Source organism: Phytophthora parasitica, assembly GCF_000247585.1.
Source record: "Phytophthora parasitica INRA-310 unplaced genomic scaffold supercont2.11, whole genome shotgun sequence".
Taxonomy (NCBI): Eukaryota; Oomycota; class Peronosporomycetes; order Peronosporales; family Peronosporaceae; genus Phytophthora; species Phytophthora nicotianae.
The window spans coordinates 1,080,651-1,101,860 of record NW_008648997.1 but is presented as its reverse complement, the minus strand read 5'-3'; the positions used below and the strand labels follow the sequence as shown (position 1 = coordinate 1,101,860).

The following is a 21,210-nucleotide window of genomic DNA, read 5'->3' as shown; positions in this document are numbered from 1 at the left end:
CCCCTCCCCCCAGCTATTCCTTAACTATCACATCGACCTTGACATTCCTTGCTGGAAGGCCCCGGAAGCCTAAAATCGCCATTGCGTTCACGTGGACCCAAAGGTAGAAGATCCACCCTAAAAAATCTCCGAGCAATGCGCTCGACCTCAATGCTCTTCCACGCTAAGTATCACGATCTGTATGGTAAAAACACGCCGCGCAGTAGTTGAAAAGGGCCTCTGATGTAGCCGAATCAGCGTTAGAACGTGAGTCTCAATAAATTTGCTCTTTTACATCTTTTGGTTTTAGATCTACGTATTATGTTAAAAAGGATGGGTGCCTGTTGTGGAGGGTGTATCATTTCAAATCTTTTCGTCGTGTTTGACTTTTTACGTCAGGGTTGCATCATATCTTTGGTTGCAGAGATCTAGTGTAATATGGTACTTCTTTTGTACAGGTTAATTACCGGTGCTGAGCAGTTTTGCTCAAAATAGAGTGTATTCACAATTCTAAGCGGCCACTAAATAAAACACATATTTTTGCCACACCATACATTTATCATCGTAGTTTGCCTAGGTAATCTTGTGTTTGACAAGAACTACCGCCAAATAATCATCAAAATAGAGGTTTTCATATTCGTTTAATCTCAAATTATGCTAGAATTATACTTAACATATCATTTTAGTGTATTCTAGCATAGTTTGAGTTCTGAATAAAAACATATATTCCAACGACGTACAGTAATGTGGTCTGACTTTCCCGTTAGACTAATTTTGAAGGCATTCGTACACTTTTTTCAGATCAAAATGAGAAATCCTCGGTTCAAAACAAGAAACAAAACAAAACACTTGTCAAATATGGTTTACAAATCAAAATCGAGTTTGATGGGCTCTAGAATTCCAGATGTAGAAGGCAAAGAGATCACCAATGGCCAGCCTGGACTGATCACTTATCGTTTAGCGATAAAGTACAAGCGCTCCCCACTAGGTCTGACGAAAGTTGAGCATCGTGTTAACTACATGATAAGCGCCGCCATGCTCATCACGTCAACCCAAGTCACGCCAAATCTTGGCGATTCCACGGCAGCTCACACAATCAGATTTCACGCGCGTATTTTAGACTTAGCCGGTTGGTTCGTGATTAGACCTCACAGGAAACCAGTTGTTGAATATGTAACTGATTACAAGTCATCTAGTTTTGATCTGAGAAATTTTCATTTTGAACCGAGGATTTCTCATTTTGATCTGGAAAGTGTAATCACTGTAGTAGTGGATTGAAACGAAAAAGCGATACAACTCGAATTTAAGCTTAACATTTAATACAATCAACTAACCAGGAGGCGTATCTTCTGTTAGTGTTCCCGCCATCGTGTGACTAGAAACATATATGTGTGGGTGTGAACTCACCTAAGAGTGTCTTGGAGTCGCAGTTCGTGGTTGGAGATGCAGAACGTAGATCAATGTTCATGATGCTAAATTCACACCGTAAGAAGTACATGTAGCGTTATAAAAGAACAAATCCATCACGTAAAGTTGCTCGACTTGCTCTTCGAATCAAACGGTACAACCTGCACGTTATACCGTAGTAGGTATTGCCAACTGTTTATCGTCAATTAAGTTTTGAGATGGTCGTATCTTGTTAACTGCGATCCATGTCGCTAATTTAGCGTCAGCATGGTCTCCCCTTACCTATCGGTAAATACTGCTATGACAGTATAAACTGCATCTCAAGAAGAAAACTGACTCGGTATTCTTCACGAGATAAATCAGCAACCTTATCCCGCCGTTTTAGTTTATCAGAAGGCCTCTTCCTGTCTATTCACGATATCAACTTATTATAAACTGGGACGTCGCGCACGATATGATCCCCTCCGGCTGTGTAACAGCATTACCTATCGGTAATTGCTACTATCGTATCACAGTGTAAATGCTACGATATTGATTCGCTGTCCAATACTGTCACATGAGGCACGAATGATGGTATGTGAATACTGATAAGTTGAGGAAATATCTTTCAACGAATCGTTCAATGGTCGGGATCCAAACTACAAAGACATATTCACCATTCTTTCCCACACGAGAATACAGCAGCGCGATGAGCAAATGGGTGTTCTTGGATCCGTGGATGGAGGCTGTGCGTGCGAATATGACAACCGCCCAATCTGAGAATTCCAGTGATCTGTCAGTTCTACGAGTTTCACTTAAGAGCTCATTCCGAGACAGCAGAAACAGGGCGCATGACTATATCGTTCCGATAAAGTATTCGACACTCCTGGAGGATCACGAACGACGACAACTCCGAGAGGCTATGGAGCTTGTTACAATTCTTTCGATAGTAGACAACGATGCATTCGTGAATCTTATGAACGAGAAGTGTGGCGATATTCACACCACAACGAAACATCTGCACGCATCAAATGCATATACTCATGGGTATAATGCTCACTGGCAGCTTTCGATTAATGGAACTCTGCAGACTGGCGCCCTAGTTCACAACCAAGTGTCATGGAGTGCTTTACTTGGACTTCCTAATAACACATCAACTTTCTCCGATCCGTTTTTGCTTGCCAAGCAAAAGTTAGCAGCGATGGGTTTGAAAAAGGCTGAGCGGATGTACAAGTTGTTGATAGACTGGACGATTGAGCTTTCAGCTGCTACCGTTTCAGGAAAACTGCATACTGGAGAAAGTGGGAAACCATTTTCAGCAGCGTTACATAAACTACTTGACACTGGCGTCCCGTATGTTGTCCAGAAAGTTGGTATTCAAGGCGGGAGTGCTTTTATTAAAACTGAAAGAGAACCTGCATCAGGACGTGAGTTTATCAATTCGTTATTGGAGCAACTGACAGGAGATGTGGTTATCTCGCATTATGATTTTGCTGCACCGGACGCAGTAGAACTTTGTGTAGCCGTGACAAAAACAAGCATGGCGCGTCTTATACTAAACCTCAACGACTGGGATACGATGTCACAACTTGTGCAACATGCTGGTACCATGCTAAGTTTAATGCTTAGCGGCAGCGCAATTTGTAAACAAAAGGACGACACTCGCAACTTTCCAAGGAACCATCACGAACGAAGCATCCCACTCAACATAGCTTGCTGTCAAACACCTTACTCGACGATCGGTTCTGTATGCTCCGCAATTGCAAACTTGAGGTGGGCGTGTGGCGTAACTATTTCGCTGCAGATTCTAACTAGCGAGCCAATATCCAAATGGGGTTGGCTCGTGTACGCGATCTGTTGCGGTTTTTCAAACAATAATGAACGGGAAGTGTCAATTTTTGAGGCTTCCTTGACACAAACAGATTTGGATGTGATTGACCAAGTGCTGAAAACTAGATTTCCCGTCCCTACGATCGGGTCAGCGCCCCAAGAGTATGGGTATGTTGTTATGCAAGAAGGAGCACAGTTCCTTTACTCGAATGAAACTACCACTCTTGTGACTACTACATCATGCCGCTGTCGGGCAGCTCGCTGTACGGATATCCGTATGATGGCAAACATGGCACGTGTCGTTGTTCCTGGCTACGATATATGCAGAGTCAAAATTGGTGATGGGGCAGTTTTTATTCCTGACAATTCACGGGGTTTCTCTCAGGGATATCAGTCACGCTGTATTCGTGCTCTCATACTTGACAGATTGGTGGTGGGGGATGATTCGCTCGTGGTCGAGTTATTGTCAAAAATCGGGAAAGGACTGCAGAAGCTATGTATTGCCAAGGCAGAAAGCTCATTTCGCTATCGAAATGATGAAGGTCTGGATCTGAGTGTTTTAGCTGCGATTTGCCCTGAACTGGAGGAGCTCACGCTAATGGCCTATGACGTGGTAGTGTCCGAGCATAATGAACCACTTCACCGTTGGCCAGTAAAGAAAATGAGGCTTTGTGAGACCTCACGCTTCCCTTCACTAACCCAGTGCTTGACGGACAACACTTTCTTACAGCAGCCAATCTTGCTCAGCTTTCTGTTACGTCGTCGTATGGCTCCTCGTTTAGTGAAGATGAGATCAGAGAGCTTAAATCTCATGACGGTGAGTTCCTGCCTCTCACAAAAGAGAAATTTCCTCTCCAGATGAAAGTGGCCTTGCTAAGCGTTGTGGCTGGACTTCATGAACGCAACTCATTTCGCTCTATGGATGCTTACATTGTGGGCATAATATTTCATTTCGCCTCAACCCCAGTTCAACGATGCGTTATTTGCAAGTAGCACGATACTATCGAGTCTGGTTCATCGCATTTGAAGGCACGTTTGAGTGACTGCAGTTTCTACTTTGATTATGATTTTCTTCGGTTCGAATTGACGAGATAAATCTATAATACACCGAGGAATTAAAACTACTATAGCGCGGCAGTAGTGGAAAAAAAAAATCAATGGCAGCGGACTTGTCGTCGCATTGGCGTCGCCGTCAACTTAAAGATAATACTCAACACATTCGCATCCAGACGACGGACTGCCTTCGATTTCTCTGAAGAGTTCATGATGCTGATCACAGCTTTCTTACATTGCAACGAGAAATTCTCCTTGACGAGCGGCGGATAGTCAACGTCATCCGCTAGAGTTTTTCCTTTGTCTTCCTCATCAAAGTCGACGTTACTTGATGCTTCAACATTTAGCTCTACCAAGTCTCGTGACATTCGCATCGATGGGTTTTGCAAATACGGTGCGAGTGTAGACAATGTGGCGCTATACTTTATATCAATTTTCTGGATAGGCCAATCGCGCAACGCATCGTCATGGGTTGGAAGCACAACCACATCGAAGCAACTAAGCTTAATTCTTTCAAGCTTGGGACAGACGACAGCCAGTCTGCCTAAATCCAAGTCAGCGCGATTGTTTGGGTCGTGTACTTCGTCGGGATTGGATTCATCTATCAACATTGATAGCTTCCGCAAATCGCCACCAATGAACCACAGCACGTCCAAAACCAACGTATCCAACTCGATTTTGCTGATGGGGAGACTCAACGACCGAAGACAACATCCTCTTGCTCTAGGAGGATTAGAATCCAACACATCACGAGCGAAACAACTCGTTTCAATATCAATTGTTGTCTTGCAGATATCATAACCAGGGACGAAGCTTTCCGTCCAGCCAGGTGTACTAACAGGGCAATACTGCGCTCGACAACGAATACCTCTCGCTGATCTTAACACTGCGGTGTCTCCCTCAGCCAGTCGTATCGACCTTAGCTCTGCTCCTTCTTGGATGGAAACGAAACCGCACTTAGTAAAGCGCAGTGCTCGTTGTTCTGATGTCACTACGGGGTATCGATTCTTGAGGACGATTCATATAGCTACAACATCTGCCTTTGTCAGCACAGCATCGATTTCCATTGCGAGGACTTAGTCGTTTGGGACAAAGTGTTTGTTTGCCACACCAGCCGTGATGAAGGGCGTGGTGAGGCGGGTTATCGTTCAGAGGAAAAGGAAAAGTGACTAAACTAAGCTTCTTGGTTCTCTGCTCTGTGTTGTCCTCGCCCTCTCGTCCGATACGAGAATAGTGTCGGTTGTGAAACTCCTTGCGTCTTCCCAGGAAACCAGAACATCCTCCGAATGTTCTCCATTTCCATGGCGAGGACTTAGTCGTTTGGGGCAAAGTGTTTGTTTGCCACACCAGCCGTGATGAAGGGCGTGGTGAGCGGCCCCAAGAGAAATTGCGAGCGCGTCCTTAAGTGTGGGGTGGTTGTGGTCGTCCAGTTACCATCCGTCGAGAGAGTGATCGTGTCGACTCTACAGCTTGGACCGGATAATGCTCAAAACAGTTTGACAGCCAACGCCCTAGCAGCTTGATCGATAGTCGACTGGCTTCACCTGTAAGAAGCGCTGTGGCGCCTCCGATTCTGATGGAATGTGTTGAGTAATTGGCAGCTGAGACTCCGGCACTAGTAGCTGTTGCCTTGAGCGCGGTTGCGACGTCCGCCGAGGTAGTCTCACCGCACAGGAAGATACTATCGTCTGCGACTTCTTCTCGAGCACGCAGTATGTGTTTTAATGGAGCGACTGGGCAGATAATCGGATCTTCTGACTTGTGCATTGTGCGCCATGCACCACGACCGTACTGGTCGTTTTTCGATCCCTCAAGTCCTATCGTGACGGAAGTTGCTGCCACTCCAGTTGTTGGTCTGCCGTTCGAGCCGGAGAAGAAGATATTTTTTGCGCTTTAGGCAATAGAAGTGGCGCGTAGATCCAATTTTCAGGTATTCCGAGCGTCGAGTAAGAAAAAGAAGCCCATCAGGACTGAGCCCCACAAAATACGTTGCGCCGGCTGCTGAAAATCGATTCGTCGATGTAGTAGACCTAGAAACGCAGTCGTGACGGGCTGAAGTTTGTGTATGGGCGGCGACAAGCGTTTGATTCCTTGCAGCAGTAGTGTGAAGTCGGGTGAAACAGTGAGGTCAATTCCCAGATAGCGTCGATGGAACCACCGAATGCTAGCGAGTTTCAACTTGATTGTGCAGAATGTGTTGCCATGTCTCCTGCGATTCCACCCGTGTCTCCAACAGTAAACGGCAAAGCAGCCCAGTCTCTTGTTACTTGATCGTCCTGGATGGCGGAGCCATGGTGACCACCCGAGCTGTCTAGAAAACTCGCACCATTGACGCCAGCTGGATCTGTATTTTATTGATGTGGTGTCTGCAATAGCTCGTCCACGGAGCAAGTCTCCCAGGCGGTCCAGAGATTCCTGAATTGTGGTAGGATGTTGACCTGTGTCCACGAATGAGATAGGTTAGCCCACGCGCTGTAAAGAGGATGCAATCTGCTCCAAGCCCTTGACCCAGCATCCGCCATTGTATTCAGTTCTCCTGCAATGTGTTGTGCGGAACACGTTAATGAGTACCGAAACGCTGCCAGCGATATCAGTCGATTGTACATTCGGGCTGTTCGATGATGGGTCGAGCGTTTTGAGAGCCACGCTACCGCACTCATGTTGTCTATCCACAGGCGGACATGGGTACGATCCCGACCTTTTGGGGCCCATGCTGGACCTGAGTGACCGCGAGAACCGCGCTCATCAGTTCTCTTACATTGATCGAGTTGTCTTTCATTGAGGTGGCGAAACCATCACGTACGTCTTGGCTGAATTGAAGTCGGATATACTGGCGGAGTTGTCGCTCTAGCGCACAGATACCGGTATCCGATGCGTCCATCATGACGTAGTAAGTTGTTGTCTGAAGTCTCGCGAAATGCTCGACTGGAATTGAGTTAAACTGGTGTTCGACGGTAAGTACTGCACGGAACCAAACCAAGTCCTCGCGCACATCGGCAGGCACACGTCTGCGCTCGTGTAGGCTGTGAAACGTCGAAGCAAATACCTGGACATTTTGATAGAAGGATCGTGCTGCTGGAAAACAAGTCGATACGTAGCGTAGGCTTCCAACCAGCTTACTAATTGACGAGAGGGAACATGTTGCTGCTGTCAAAAGGTAGTCAATCCGGCATCGCGCTTTGTCGATCTTTTGAGTGGGCACAGAGACTGTGCCATTTTCTGTAAACCAAAGCAGTCCAAGCGCTTTGGTTTTCGTCGACCACTGTGTAAACTTGTCTTCGTTTAGTGCTCGTGGGCCGAGTACCGTAGTCATGGCCTTCCGTAGTGCAATGTCCGCTTGCATACACCTTGGTCCAGTTGCAATTTCAATACAGGTATGGTCATCACACCACACGTTCCCGACGAACTGACTGCTGTCGATCGGCGTGAGATTCGCAGGTGGACGCTGACTTTCGTAGAGTGCATTGATGAGAGATCTGGCTACGGAGTAGAAAGCCGGGGACCCACACCAACCAAATCCACAGGACAGGTCAATAACGATGAAGCCGTCGAAATGGAAGGCAAACATGTGCACGTGGTCGGCGTTGATAGGGATATGACGAAAGGCTCCAGAGACGTCTCCTATCATCATAAGCAGAGGATGACCCGGGAATCGGATTCGAAGTTCCCATATACGACGTGCTATATCCTTCGGCGGGTTGTAGCTGACATCGGGAAAGTTACACCGATCGGTGAAGTCGTTTACGGCAGCTCCCATCGGGAATGAGTAGTCGTTGATCACTCGGACGCCTTGAGGCGATCCTGCTTTTTCGACAACCCAATCGGGCTTATGAAGATATCGGTCCATAGGTCCGACAAATCTGCATTCACCACTAAATATCGTCCTTCCCGGTGCCCTTTGGCAATGTGTTTTCGGATACGATCTAAGTGCTTGTTGATCGTCTGATGGTTCGAAGGGTGTTGCTGCTGTTCTTTGGGCCGATGCGTCTTCCACCGTGGCTTAACTCCGTCCCGAACTATTTCGTTCCATCGCACCATGGTTGCACGCAAGGTTGCGTCTGCTGGCAGTGGGAGTTCAAATAAATCCTTGTTCGGACGGGTGTCCTCTGCTGTTTCACCACGAAAGACCCGTACAAATTGCCCGAGAGGTTGCTTCAGCGCCCTTGCAAGTTGCAAGTCAGCACGAATTCGATCAACGTCGAGACCTTCAAGCGGCACTTCTCGTTGTGCGGATAATTCCACATTATATATCGACGCGAGTTGTTGATACCGACGATGACGTGAGATTTCAAGCTGGTTGCTGGCTTTAAGTTGAGATTTTTGAAACGTTATGTATGCCTGTTGCTGTTGACGATGGAACGACGTATGAGCTGTAGATGCCTGCGCATTCTGATGTTGTTCACCCAGCGACTGTTCTCGTGGGGATATCTGTACTGAATTGGAGAATGCCTGTTGTTCTTCACGCCGCCGACCAGTGGCAGGGTTTGGCGCTGTGATTCCGGCCGATTTAGGCTTTTGGCGTCATAGATCACTGAAGTCAGAGGCTAGACCGAGAAAGTGTTTATCGATCCAGGACTTTGCGTCGGCCGGTAAGGCTAACGGCTTAAAGTGCGCGCGGTTGGGGTCAAAGCACTTCCCTGGTACTGGTCCAGTGCAGCCTTTCTTCGACAGATATCGCATGCACATCACTTTGTTGCCTTGTTTGGGAAGCACAGCGAGAAGTTCCTTAGGTACCATCGAGGCTTTAGCAGTCTTGTGTTCGCGAGGATGGTGCTGCTTAGTGCTTGGGGCTGGACGTGTTGGTCCGGATGCGACTATAGCTGCCACACGGCGATCTTGTTGGGCCTGGTACAGCTCCATGAGATGGCCATCACTCCGCGTGAACTCTCGACCCACGAGAGCTGCTGCTTGGATATTGGATGCTATAATCAGACTTCGAAACTTCCCTAGCTTCGAGTTTATCCAGTACACCAGCATAGTGCAGGTGGAGGCATCGGGTCGCGCGAAGGCTGCATATTCCACAATAAACTCGGATCCCGTCTTGATGAAGTCGCAGACGGTTGTATTGTAAAAACATTTTGCGAAGTACAGCAGATTGTCAAAGGCATCGACAATCTCTCCGATGTTGGCTGGCGGGTTCGCAGGTTGGTGGGAGTTGGAGCGCCCGAAGTTGGCCATATTAACAGCGTCTGTGGTATACTGCGCCTCGACCCCTTCGAAGATACGTCGGAAGTGCATCAGGGATAAGCCTCTGATACCAAAACTGAGGTCATATGCCGCACGGAGAACTGGTGGTGTTGAGAGAAATCTGGTGTGCCGGGCTTGTTGAGCAGCTTCAAGAACAGCTTGAGCGTTTTTACCTAACGTTCCAGTGTGCGCGATGGCGTTGCGAACTTGACTCTCGACTTGCGAAGGGCGAAACATCGAGGAGTGAATATCCGCACGCGTCTCCAATGTCGGGACGTCGGCATCGCTTGTCATGAACAGTTCCTGAATATCCGTATCGGCGTATCGCGCTCGTTTGTCTAGAGGCCGGTTCTGAAGCCGAACCAAGTCGATGGCCGCTTGCCTCGTTGTGTTAGCACTGGCGTTTCCTTCGTCATCTGAATCACTGAATGTTAAATCAACGTCGTTAGTCGAAACGTTGGGCATAACGGTGTTAGTTCTGGTGTCTGGAGCAGCCTCCTTCTCCTCCAGTACAGGGTCCTTAAACACATCAGCTGAGGTTTTGCCTCGGGCAGTCAACTCGCAGTCCACGATGTGTTGTCGGCGGACGTACGCGATTGCGAGTGTGTCCGGTCGTATTAGGGGAACACGTTGATCAGGTTCGTACGGAACACTAAGCAGGGTCGATGTCACACATGACGGTAAACCGGACCTGCTCTTGCCACATGCCACGATTACTTGGTTCTGCTTGTCCAGTAGCTCCAATGCATTAAGGACCATACTATTCACCGAAGCCCCCGTTTGAAGAGCGTAATTGAGGCGGTCGATTGCAATTACCGTCGACGTACTACGAAGCTGCACGCATACTGTTTGTGCCTCATGGCGGACGTGGAGCTGCGCAATATGGTCTTGCATCGAATATCCTGTAACGAGTCCGTAGGCCCATTGGTCGCTGCTATCTCCGGCCGACTGGACAAACGCGATGGGGTGGCCTACGTAGGATCCTGGCCACAATTCTGCCTCCACGGATTCGACGATGCGATGGCGCAGCACGGCCAGTTTGACGTCGAATTCTGGTCCGTCGTCACTCGTGTCCGACCCGGTCTTCCTCACGATAGCTGAATTGCCTTGGACCCGAACAATAGAGAGGTAGGAAAAGCCTTCCAGGGATGGTAGGTGGGGCGGTCCCACAAAGGCAAGAGCACCGGGAGTGACGCTAGACGTAGCCATTCTAGGGAAGAGGTGGAAGGATGTTTGGTTGTTCTTATCGTTCAGAGGAAAAGTGACTAAACTAAGCTTCTTGGTTCTCTGCTCTGTGTTGTCCTCGCCCTCTGGTCCGAGACGAGAATAGTGTCGGTTGTGAAACTCCTTGCGTCTTCCCAGGAAACCAGAACATCCTCCGAATGTTCTTCATAATATCTGTATTATTTTTATTTGTTATTATGATGAGCCACTGAAGGCCAAATACCCTAGACCCGCAACAAAGCATGTATATCAGCCATTTCCATCGGTCAAAAGAGAACTCAAGAGTCTTGAGCTGCGTCCCTGATGGGAATTCGGCAACTGCAGAGCACAGTGCAGTAAAAACTCCATTGAAATCATTGAACTCCCTAAGTCGTACTTCACGGACCCGATAGCAGGTAGACGTGTCAGATTTTTTCAGCCATCTCACCAAGCACACACTCACGTAACAGCGCATTCAATATCAATCCACCGTTAGCTACGACAACCGACGAGTCCGTCACGTTATCGTCATAATCGTCAGCAAAATCTAGAAGAAAAAAAATCTCCATAGATGTTAGAGCAAGTGGAGTGACTGTCGCCCTGGATGTTTTAAGCCACACCTCTTTTGCCACAACATACTCACACACTGTGGATGCACAGCTAGCCGCATCGCTCAGTTGAAGCATATGCCCGTCTCCATTCAGTGATTCTCTTGCGTCTGTGTCGACGATCTTACCGCTGTTGAACAAAGTCTGGCCACCGGAGGAACGCCCAAATCCAGCACTGTATTCAGTTCAAGTGATTTAAAACGCGACGTCTTCTCTGCTTCCTTCGCCTTCCGCCACCCCGAAATCTGTCCCGTCCGAAATATACTGATCTTCTGAAAATCCAAAGATATAAATTCAGATTCATCTTTTCCCGTTCTTTAAGTTTCTCCATTACCACACTCTAAACAGCGGCGAATATGTCCACTGGCAGTGGGCGACCGAGTTGGTGTGGGTGCACAAGAGTGGGCTTGCCTGAACGGCGACCCCAATGACAGGTGTCGTGACTGCGCGGACGGTGAGGATGCTGTGTGTGGCCAGTGTGTCTGGACATACAACAGCACTTACAAGGACGGTGCCAAGTCGTACGGTGGTTATGCTGACTACGTGCGCATCGACAGCAATTACACTTTCAAGATTCCCAAGGCCATCCCCTCCGATGTGGCGGCACCTCTCCTTTGTGCTGGAGCCACGGTTTTCACGCCACTGAAACAGGAGGGCGTGAAGGCAAGTGACCGAGTCGGTGTCATTGGCATCTCGCCATTCAGTTTATTCGTGCACTGGGCACCACACCTGTCGCCTTCTCCCGTTCTGCGGACAAGGAGAAGGAAATCCTGTCGTCGGGCGCCGAGGAATTCTACGACCTCAGCGACCCCGAGCAGCAGAAGAAGGCGGCGGGAAGTGTCGACTTTTTGCTGCTAACTGCTGATGCCAACAATATGCCGTACGACCTGTACATGACTCTGGTTCGCCAGCGTGGTACGTTCATCATGCTAGGTGTCCCGAACGATCAGATAAAGATTACTCCGTGGCTTTTGGTTCCACGTGCTGTGTGTGTGCACGAGGCAGTGTGATCGGTAGCATCCAAGATATGCTGGAGGTGAGACATTTACTATTTTGTATCATACGATCTGTGATTGAGCACTTTTAACTGCTTAGCCAGCAGCGAAACCCAGACCGGGGAACAGCGAGCGGTAGCGCGCGAACACAGGCTTTTCGTATGCGTCGCGGAAGATGACCTTGTTAAGGCCAGCCATACCGTGCATAGGCTCCTTGTTGGTCATGAGACGCTTAGCGATCGTGTCCATGGGGTGGAAGATCATAAGCTCGCAGAGACCAGAGCATGTAGAGCCCAGTAGACGCGCTGCCACAACGCCACCGGTAGTGGCCTTCTTATCGTTAGCAATAGCTACCATTGCTGCTGATGGTGCGGGTCTGGAGATCTCTGTAGGACGAGCGAGGGAAGAGCGAGAATGACGATTCGGGTGTGTGGTCCCCGAGGGTATCTGTAGGTTTGGCCGTGACGGCGCCGTGTATCGTCCAATACACGACGTTTACTGAAGTTCTTTCAGCTTACAGCTGAAAGCTAACAGCACTTGTGGGGCATATTTTCAAAAATTTGGCAGTATGAATGATATTTCGGAAAAGCTGAAGTACTATTAGTGAGTAATGACTTGCTATTTGTATGAGACTAGGCTCACATGGGACGCAGCTCGGGTTTATGAATTTGGTCAAATTTCAACACTGGCACCTTGATTAATTCCTCATTTGAACCCACTAAACTTTTCAGGAAATTACGGTACTGTGCTTGCTAAAGTTTATGTTTAAATACGCAACTATGACTTTCGTTTTAGAAATGTAAATATGGGGCAAGGAAGTGTGCAACGAACCGTCGCGAAGTATCCGCCGTGTGCTTAGTTAAGTTGCCAATCGTCCAGTATTTGGATGGAAGCTACATATGGGAAGTTGAAGGGAAAGGCGACCTTTGGGTGCTCAGTACACTTTGTAGGGTCAGACCAGTACTATTTTTCAACGTGAAGTCAACTTGAAGCTCAAGCGCTCAAGTGCAACCGAAACGTTTCTAACGGATAGAATGATTTCTACGGAAGTTAATGCATCGCTATGAGTATCCATTGGCTATTAATAAGTTTATTTAGTAGCTCTTGCTTCTCACCACTACGTCTGTGGCAGCTATCATTGTTCATTTCTACAGCATTGGTACAGAGGTCAGAGGTCCGCTGGCTTCAATCCATGGCCATGTGGGCCCTGGCCGGCTTGTTCTCGTCAAACGGGCAGGTTTGCACTGTGATGTCTTGGTTGCTGATACACGGACGTAACTGACTTGTTTATCAATTTGATAGTGAAGAAGATGGAAAACTCGAGCTGGGTGTTCAGCTTGCTAGCGTTGGGCACCACTAGTTTCATTCGCTACTCCTGATCTCAGGCATGTATTACTGTGGTTTAAAGCACTGGCTAATCGAATGAAGCTTTGTCGACGGGGTTGGCTACGTTAACCTATTATCGAAATACTAAGGGCACACTACAGTAAAGCTATCTGGATCTTACGACTTCTTCGACACGCAGTTTGGTTGCCCGCATTGGCAAGTGAAAAGCGTCAAATTCTTTTCGCGATACCGGAACGACAGCTCCTGTAGAGATGGAATGTCAGCAGCAGCAAAAATACCCAGCCGCGCTCCGTTGGCCCACTCCCATTCGTGCAGTTCGCAGTTCGGGGTACATGAGGGGTTGATAAACCGACTTTCGTTACCACATTCAGCAGCGTCAATGAAAACGGAGGTGCGACCATCCCAGATTGCTTTCGTTTTCAGTGTCACTTGATAGCGCCAATCACTACGAGACATGGCGTCCTCATAAAACAGTAGCTCTCCGACGTATTCAACAACAAAAGCACCTTTTGGAATCGGGGAACTGCAAACGACTCCAATACCCACGCTGGTACTGATTAAGTCAAGTTGAAACCGAGGAACGAACCGATTCCCGCATGACACAGAGCAATTTGTGTCATCACAAAGCAGTTACATTGCAGCATTTGCACAACCACTGGTCAGACGAGTTCCACCGTCCGCGATACAGCGGTCACCACCACATCCGCAGTTATAATGGTAACCAATTGTATTTTCCGAACATGGAAATGGCTTGGAGGCAACGAAGACGTTATTGGAGACGTAAAACACGTTGTGGGGCCATGGGACTGGTTCAATGAAGTCGTGGTTTTCGCCGACACGGGGTAGATTAGCAAGAGAAGCAGTGGTTTGACCCGGAGCAGTCATGGTTCCGGTTTCGTGACTGCGTTTGGTTTGCGAACGATCAAATAGTCGAATCCACACTTGTTGGCCATGGGTGAGGCCCGACATTGATGCTGGATTTGCTTCAGATTGTGGAGTGGCTGGACCGAGGTTACCAAGACCGACCTTCGAGGTAGCTCGCAGCATGAGTACCCAGCGTCGTCAAACAGGTGAGGAGAACGGACTGGATTGCAAAATGAATGAATACTGGACTAAGTAAGGATTTATACATCTGGTTTCTTAGGAAGATTTCTGGTTTACAGGGCAAGATTGTGACATTGCAAAAGTTTATCGTGATGCACGCAAGCGCACCTCTACGTATCCGTTGGGTGAGAATTTCTTCGGATGACTTCTAGATGCAAAGAGAACGGACCTTGTCAGATGTACAGTCAAGTACTACATGTTAGAAAAATATCGCCAGCGTTGTGGGAGTTCTAAGCCATCAGTTACGAACAGCCTGCCATTCGAGAATTTGCACGGATGCCAACAATCCTCGAGCTAATTAAAAGTGAGAAACAAGCGCAGGATGAGGAAGAGAGTCGACCGGCGATTGTCGCCGTCGAGGCTAGCCGCTCTTTCATCATGGACACGAAGCCGGATCCTTCAGAGAATATCTCTCTAGAGATGTGTGTCCTCCGGGTTGAAGAATTTGACAAGATGTTTCGCATCGACTTGATCGACCGAGAGCTCGAATCGGATGGAGACTCATTGTTGAAAACGTTTGACTCCCTCGATCAGGCCAGGCGCAGCAAGTTCCTGTTTCAATTGACGATATGGAAGAACCGCAAGTCGGAGCTCAATCGATTGGAATACCGTCGGGGATTTAGTTACCGTTTTGAAAAGGTGCATTCACTTCGACTTCTGTAAGGCAACCCGGCGGGGAGTATTCAAATTCGACAGCTGCTACGGGCTGAGCCAATTCCTCTCGATGGGGGTGTCGGTCATGTGGTCCATTCTCCTAAGCGTTACTGTGCTAATTCGCCGCGTTTTTCGAGCGACAATTGTACTCTCACCACTCCGACACGCGAAGACCAAAGCATCGACGCTGATGAGACGGCTGTTGACAGAGCTAATGCAAAAGTAACACCGGTTGCTCAGGTGTCCGGGAAACGAAAGGTAACGAAGGACGACGGGGGCGTGGCTGCACCGAAGAAAACACGCAAATCCAATCCAAAGTCGCTTTGTTTCGACTCACCTGAGCAAATATCAAGTGCAGCGGACCGAGCCTGATTGGTTCGACGGAATGGAAATCTGGGTGGATGTGCAGCCAAGATATCTACTAGTGTCGAGCAACCACGGCAGGCAGTTACATTACAAGCGTAGTATTGCTTCATCTTTGGCTTATTATAAGCAAAATATCGATGGCGATTAGTTTATTTGGCCTTCAGATTAAGGTGAGACTAGTAAGGACAAAACTAACTACGGTAACAAATAGAAAAGTGGAGCATTAGTATCGTTCTGAGTATTGATAAGCTGAATTATATAGCCGGCCGAAATGACTACACAACAAAGAAAAACATATCAATTTAATGAATGAATATAATACTCCGCGCTTATTTTTTTTTAGTGTTAGGGAGCATTCCTCAACATAACTTTGCTTGAATATGCCCGTCAGTAAACGTGTACGTACTAGAGACTAGAGACTCAAAACCTCGAAGAACTCACTTCGGTCAACTGCCAGGTGCAAGTGCGCCCGAAACCGTAAGAGACTTTACGTCCCTAAGTCACTTAAAGGGAGATAAACCCATACGTCACCAATTCGATAAAAACTTTTCTAGAAAATGCCCGTCAGTAAACGTGTACGAACTAGAGACTCAAAACCTCGAAGAACTCACTTCGGTCAACTGCCAGGTGCAAGTGCGCCCGAACCATAAGCTACTTTACGTCCCCATGTCACTTAAAGGGAGATAAACCCAATACGTCACCAATTCGATAAATGTCTCCCAGAATCCATTACCCACTCGATCGCCGACCCAATATGATATAATAGTTGTTGTGAACTTTATATTTCTAAAGTAGAATATCAAAACAATAATAATGAATTTACTTTATGTAGATCGAATTGGAATTATTGTGTTAAGACAGAAACTGGAGTATCATGCGCCACTAAAGCTTATTTTACACGAAATGGTCTGACTGTTTGCCAAATCAAAAGAATTTTTTCATAGCTCATTTTCCCTTCTGAGGAGAGTACACCTCCAAAGTTACAAAATAACACAATCATGGCAGACTCATGGCTACGTTCCCGGATAATACGAGCGGAACAGCTTTCGGCAGTCTAAGCCAACTCGCAAGTGTCGGTTTTGAGAGGCATGGTGGAAACGCATGTTATGCTGGCCACGAAAAACGGAGGGATGATAGTAATGACCTATTTTTCGAGCGAGGAGATGTTTGTGCGTGGTTCAGCGGGACATCAGATGAGCTCCCTCAAATAGTCCCGGGACAAATTGGTAGATCGGATGCCGTTCTCGAATCAGGATCAATGGTCATCCATCGTGACAACGATGTGGAAGTGTGCTCGTGTGTCGACGACGATCATCTACCAATGTCACAAGATTTGGATTCGTTGTCGGAGGTCGATACCACCATATTTTGCAGCCAAAGAGAGCTGCGTGAAATGAATTCTCGCTTGACGTTTGTAGTTCCTTCTACTAGCTGTATGAAAGATATTAAGAAGCAAGCGATTCGACGAATGGCTACTGCTTCTGAAATGTCGATGCCCTGTGGTATATGTGAGTTGATTCACTGCAGCAGTGAAGTAACTTCAAAGTTACTGACGGACAAATATATTAAGGTACGGGTGTTGTTATTAACGTATATTAATTATCAACACTAACAATTTCTTGTGCCAAGCTAATGCGGCAGTGTCTTAAATTGCACCCCGAAGCAAGTTTACCGGGAGAAATAAGACTACAGTACGATGTATCCGATATTGATTCTCGTTTAGAAGGTCTTCTCCTCTATCGCCCAGGTACCTATAATTATGCCCGATTTCGTATGCATTTGCTGACACAAGACTTCGATGTTTTGAGTAGCAATAACGATTGATGATGCCGGCGTACACATGAATGTATGTGATACTTGTAGAGAACACGTGGAGTCTGGAAAATATACTGTGCCTTCTGCATTCGCAATTGCGAACGGGAACTACATTGGAACTCTGCCTCAGAGGTTTAAGACAATGACGCGTACAGATGAGCAGGCCGTAGCGCTTGTTTTGCCTTGTGTGTCGCTTTCTGTGGTCACTGGAGGTTCTTGCAAGACGTTAAAGTCGCACCACTACGTCGTACGAAACACAGAGGGAAGCATTGTGGAGATGTTACCTCGCGATTTGACAGGTCGGGTTCGAGTCGCTATGGTTGGAAGTATGACCCCAGAGCAAGCTGCTGTTTGCCGGAAGCGATATCAACTTAATTTAAGTCTTTGTAACCAATTATTGTGCTTCCTGAAGAAAAACAATGCTGGATACCAGCACAGATCAGATGCACTAAACTCTAATTCTCGTACGATTCCAACGAATGTGATAATTGATCGCACGAAGTCAACACATCAGTCACCAGATGATGAACAAGTCGTGTCAGATATTCGAGATGAGAGTACGTACTCGACGTTTGGCTCGGTTATTGAAGAAAGCGTACACACTAACGATGAGGGAACATGGATTGGGGCGTCAAGTCTACTTTATCAACAACACAGCCATAATTGGACTGACATTCTAGTCCGGAAGTCGAATTCCTACGTACCGATGTCAAAATGGGCCGTATGCACTCAAATGCTCCCGACCCTTTTCCCGTGTGGTTGCGGTGGACCTGCGGAGCCTCGTTCAACGAGTTTATCTACCCAGAAATGGATTTTGCGGTGTTTGCAGCTTGATAATCATCGATTTGAAACACATTACGGATTTTTACTTCTGGCTTTCGATTTCTTAGCGACTCAGGAGGCGAGGCGAACGATGTATGTCAAGATGAATATTAAACGCCACGCTTTAAAAGTAGTCGAGCTTCCTCGGAGAACTGTGAGAGAGGCAATAAAATATCTTAACTACATGGGGGCATGTCGGCAAAAAGGAATGAAACCGCGACCTCCGTCGAATGATATTCAACGTGTTATCGACTTGAGAAAAGGACTATACTTTCCAGAATCATCGTTTTATGGATCAAATGCAGGGCGAATGCGCGCCAGACATGATCTTTTTGGGATGTTAAAGCGTTTCGGCCCTCTTCAAGTGTTTTTACTGTATCGCCTGACTCTGCTGGCACGTACAACATTGCAATTAAAATTGGACAAGTTGATAAAAAGGCTTTGGACGAAGTCAACTTGTTATTGGTACCTAATAGAGCCGAGCGAAAGTCTATTGCTACTGCTCATCCTGTCGAATGTGCCAGGTATTTTTTGAGAGTGATGGATACAGTAGTAGATGTGTTCCTCGGGTGGGATACGAAGGCAGGAGCACCAAAGCGCGGTGGTGGTATATTCGGGGTTGTACGAGCATTTGGTGCTGCTGCCGAGACCCAGCTTGCAGGTGATTTACATGCTCATTTTGCTGTGTGGTTATATGGGTTCCCGTCTACATCGCAGGAGTGCCAAACTGCCCTCCAAACCAATGCTGATTTTCGAGAGCGCGTTACACGCCTTGCGGATTGTGTACTAAGGACGAAACCCCCATCTATCGTAGATGACCGCCGGTGCCCTGTGTGTTTTGCGGACAATTCACTCGAGTCACTGACTCCAGGAATTGATGCATTTCGTCGCCCAGCTCCAGGAACAACAGCCCCATTAACCTCCCGCTGCACAGTGTCTGGAGAGAATTTTGGAGATAAAGACATTATTAATCGCTCAATAGAAAACCTTGCTGACCAGCAACAATTAAATGTGGATGGGGGACAGGCCGATTTTGAAAAATGCCGTCCTCCCTCGTCGATTGCAGCTGGTGAATTAGCAACTTCACTTCTCGTTCGCGATATCCAGGTACACTATTGGAACCACTGCAAGTCGTGCTTTAAGGTCTGTACAAGCATTTACTTCTCTTTCAGTCATTTAGATATACTTACCATTTTTCTTGTTGAATTCACAGACAACGGCGCGTACACCGAAGGCTAGCGTGTGTAGATTTTTCAAACCTGAAGAAGTACATCTCAGTCCAACAAGCATTGAAGAAGGACCAAAACTAAAACTTCATCGCCCGATTGGGTGCGAATACGTTAACGCGTATAACGCTGTCGTCATGGAGGTGTTGAAGTGCAACCATGATGCCCAATTCGTTTTTGGTGGTTCAAGGATACTGCAGCCTACGTTGCCAAATATTGCATCAAAACCAAAATCCAGTGGAGAATCATGCAGCCATATCGTTAGCGGCGTTTGCTAGAGCAACCAACAATACGAATGGACTGCCACCAGAAACTACACCACTCGAACGCGGTTATCGGATTCTTGGATCGATGCTATATTCCGTCACTAATGGCCAAGAGGTGGCTGCAACAATGGCAGCACTGTATGTTCTACGTGAAACTGCGTTTTGGTTTTCCCACGAGTTTGTCCCCGTGAACTTGCGAAATATTTTACGTAAAACTGTGGAATCTGTGGAGATAACCTTATCTCAACAGCAAATGCAACGTATCCAAGGTGCTGTTTCTACGGAAAATGCACTGGAGCGCTATTGGAAACGTAATACTTCTGTGGAAAATATATCGTTTATGGAGATTTGTGAAAATTACGAATACTCCGGTAAGCAACGATGTCGCCGTTCATCTATTGACCACAGCGTTTCATTTTCAAAGCTGAGTTTACCGAAAGTTTTTGTTCAATGTGGTGAAGAGATCCCTGATATTACATCTGATTTGGACAATGACCAGAGCGACTTTTACTACACTGCGGTCCTGACGTTATTCAAACCTCATAGGAAAAATACGCTGTTAACGGAAAATCTCTCGTTACTAGGAAACTACAAGGCCTTCATTGAGTCGGGTGATCAGAGGCTAGTGCGAATGCTGCTAAAGTACGAGGCCCAGTGGCAAGACTTTCATCACTCGAAAAGAAATAATGACGTTGAAGAAGAATCGCTGGAAGAAGAACTATTGCGAACCAGGGCTCCTCCCTCGTCATCGTGGATTCCAAGTGGGAATCAGGCAAGCACAAATGATGACATTGGCATCGAAACTGCAACCGATATTCCGTACGAATTTCTTGATGTCACTGATATCGCCACACCCCATTCATCAACAACAAAGTTGTGTGAGGATGCTGTCAAAACTGTTGGAGCTGCTAAGAATCTTGCTGCAGCAATTGCTACTGCAAGTACGATGTACAGTACAACACCGCACATATTGCTTCCTGCAGGATTCACAACAGACAACTATGCGTCTCAAATCATTAAAAAAATCTGATGATGAAGCTGTATTTGGGACTCAACAGTTTACTGATGCATTCCCTACATCACGAACCCGGATAGAACGTTTGAACGAGTGCTGGGGGGCCGTTCCGTTTCCTTCTCCGAATGCGGAACGACAATGGACACCGGAGACGTTGCCCGCTTTTCCTAAAATCACCATGGTTTCACAGGCATACGAGCTTAATTTTTGGCAGCACGTAATCTTTGAGGTGTGCGCTCGCCATCTTCTCTATGCTTACTGTAAGGACATTATGATGTTATTGGAGAATATTCATTTTCATCACGAAGCCAAACTGATCCGTACGAGATAAAGGACCAACTCATCGGGTATCTT

At 47.1% G+C, this 21,210-nt stretch overlaps 9 protein-coding genes across 9 annotated transcripts; 4 read left to right on the top strand and 5 right to left on the bottom strand.

Moving 5' to 3' along the window:
* Positions 1-2,074: 2,074 nt before the first annotated feature.
* On the top strand, positions 2,075-4,750 carry PPTG_22076 (hypothetical protein; the record flags this gene model as incomplete). Its single annotated transcript, XM_008901683.1, has 2 exons — positions 2,075-4,012; positions 4,694-4,750. 2 exons carry the CDS (start codon positions 2,075-2,077, stop codon positions 4,748-4,750), a joined length of 1,995 nt encoding a protein of 664 aa, XP_008899931.1.
* A 517-nt stretch (positions 4,751-5,267) lies between these two features.
* Positions 5,268-6,015, bottom strand: PPTG_22075 (hypothetical protein; the record flags this gene model as incomplete). Its single annotated transcript, XM_008901682.1, has 2 exons — positions 5,268-5,275; positions 5,793-6,015. 2 exons carry the CDS (start codon positions 6,013-6,015, stop codon positions 5,268-5,270), a joined length of 231 nt encoding a protein of 76 aa, XP_008899930.1.
* Positions 6,016-6,913: 898 nt separating this feature from the next.
* On the bottom strand, positions 6,914-8,095 carry PPTG_07295 (hypothetical protein; the record flags this gene model as incomplete). Its single annotated transcript, XM_008901462.1, has 1 exon — positions 6,914-8,095. The coding sequence occupies one exon, from the start codon at positions 8,093-8,095 to the stop codon at positions 6,914-6,916; it is 1,182 nt and encodes a 393-aa protein (XP_008899710.1).
* Positions 8,096-8,769: 674 nt separating this feature from the next.
* Positions 8,770-10,644, bottom strand: PPTG_07294 (hypothetical protein; the record flags this gene model as incomplete). The annotated part of the gene is made up of 1 exon (XM_008901461.1): positions 8,770-10,644. The coding sequence occupies one exon, from the start codon at positions 10,642-10,644 to the stop codon at positions 8,770-8,772; it is 1,875 nt and encodes a 624-aa protein (XP_008899709.1).
* Positions 10,645-11,602: 958 nt separating this feature from the next.
* Positions 11,603-12,256, top strand: PPTG_07293 (hypothetical protein; the record flags this gene model as incomplete). The annotated part of the gene is made up of 3 exons (XM_008901460.1): positions 11,603-11,647; positions 11,724-11,921; positions 11,951-12,256. 3 exons carry the CDS (start codon positions 11,603-11,605, stop codon positions 12,254-12,256), a joined length of 549 nt encoding a protein of 182 aa, XP_008899708.1.
* An 81-nt stretch (positions 12,257-12,337) lies between these two features.
* On the bottom strand, positions 12,338-12,598 carry PPTG_07292 (hypothetical protein; the record flags this gene model as incomplete). The annotated part of the gene is made up of 1 exon (XM_008901459.1): positions 12,338-12,598. One exon carries the CDS (start codon positions 12,596-12,598, stop codon positions 12,338-12,340), a length of 261 nt encoding a protein of 86 aa, XP_008899707.1.
* Positions 12,599-13,744: 1,146 nt separating this feature from the next.
* On the bottom strand, positions 13,745-14,044 carry PPTG_07291 (hypothetical protein; the record flags this gene model as incomplete). Its single annotated transcript, XM_008901458.1, has 1 exon — positions 13,745-14,044. One exon carries the CDS (start codon positions 14,042-14,044, stop codon positions 13,745-13,747), a length of 300 nt encoding a protein of 99 aa, XP_008899706.1.
* Positions 14,045-14,968: 924 nt separating this feature from the next.
* Positions 14,969-15,718, top strand: PPTG_07290 (hypothetical protein; the record flags this gene model as incomplete). The annotated part of the gene is made up of 2 exons (XM_008901457.1): positions 14,969-15,331; positions 15,389-15,718. 2 exons carry the CDS (start codon positions 14,969-14,971, stop codon positions 15,716-15,718), a joined length of 693 nt encoding a protein of 230 aa, XP_008899705.1.
* A 4,208-nt stretch (positions 15,719-19,926) lies between these two features.
* Positions 19,927-20,871, top strand: PPTG_22074 (hypothetical protein; the record flags this gene model as incomplete). The annotated part of the gene is made up of 2 exons (XM_008901681.1): positions 19,927-20,212; positions 20,303-20,871. 2 exons carry the CDS (start codon positions 19,927-19,929, stop codon positions 20,869-20,871), a joined length of 855 nt encoding a protein of 284 aa, XP_008899929.1.
* Positions 20,872-21,210: the final 339 nt, after the last annotated feature.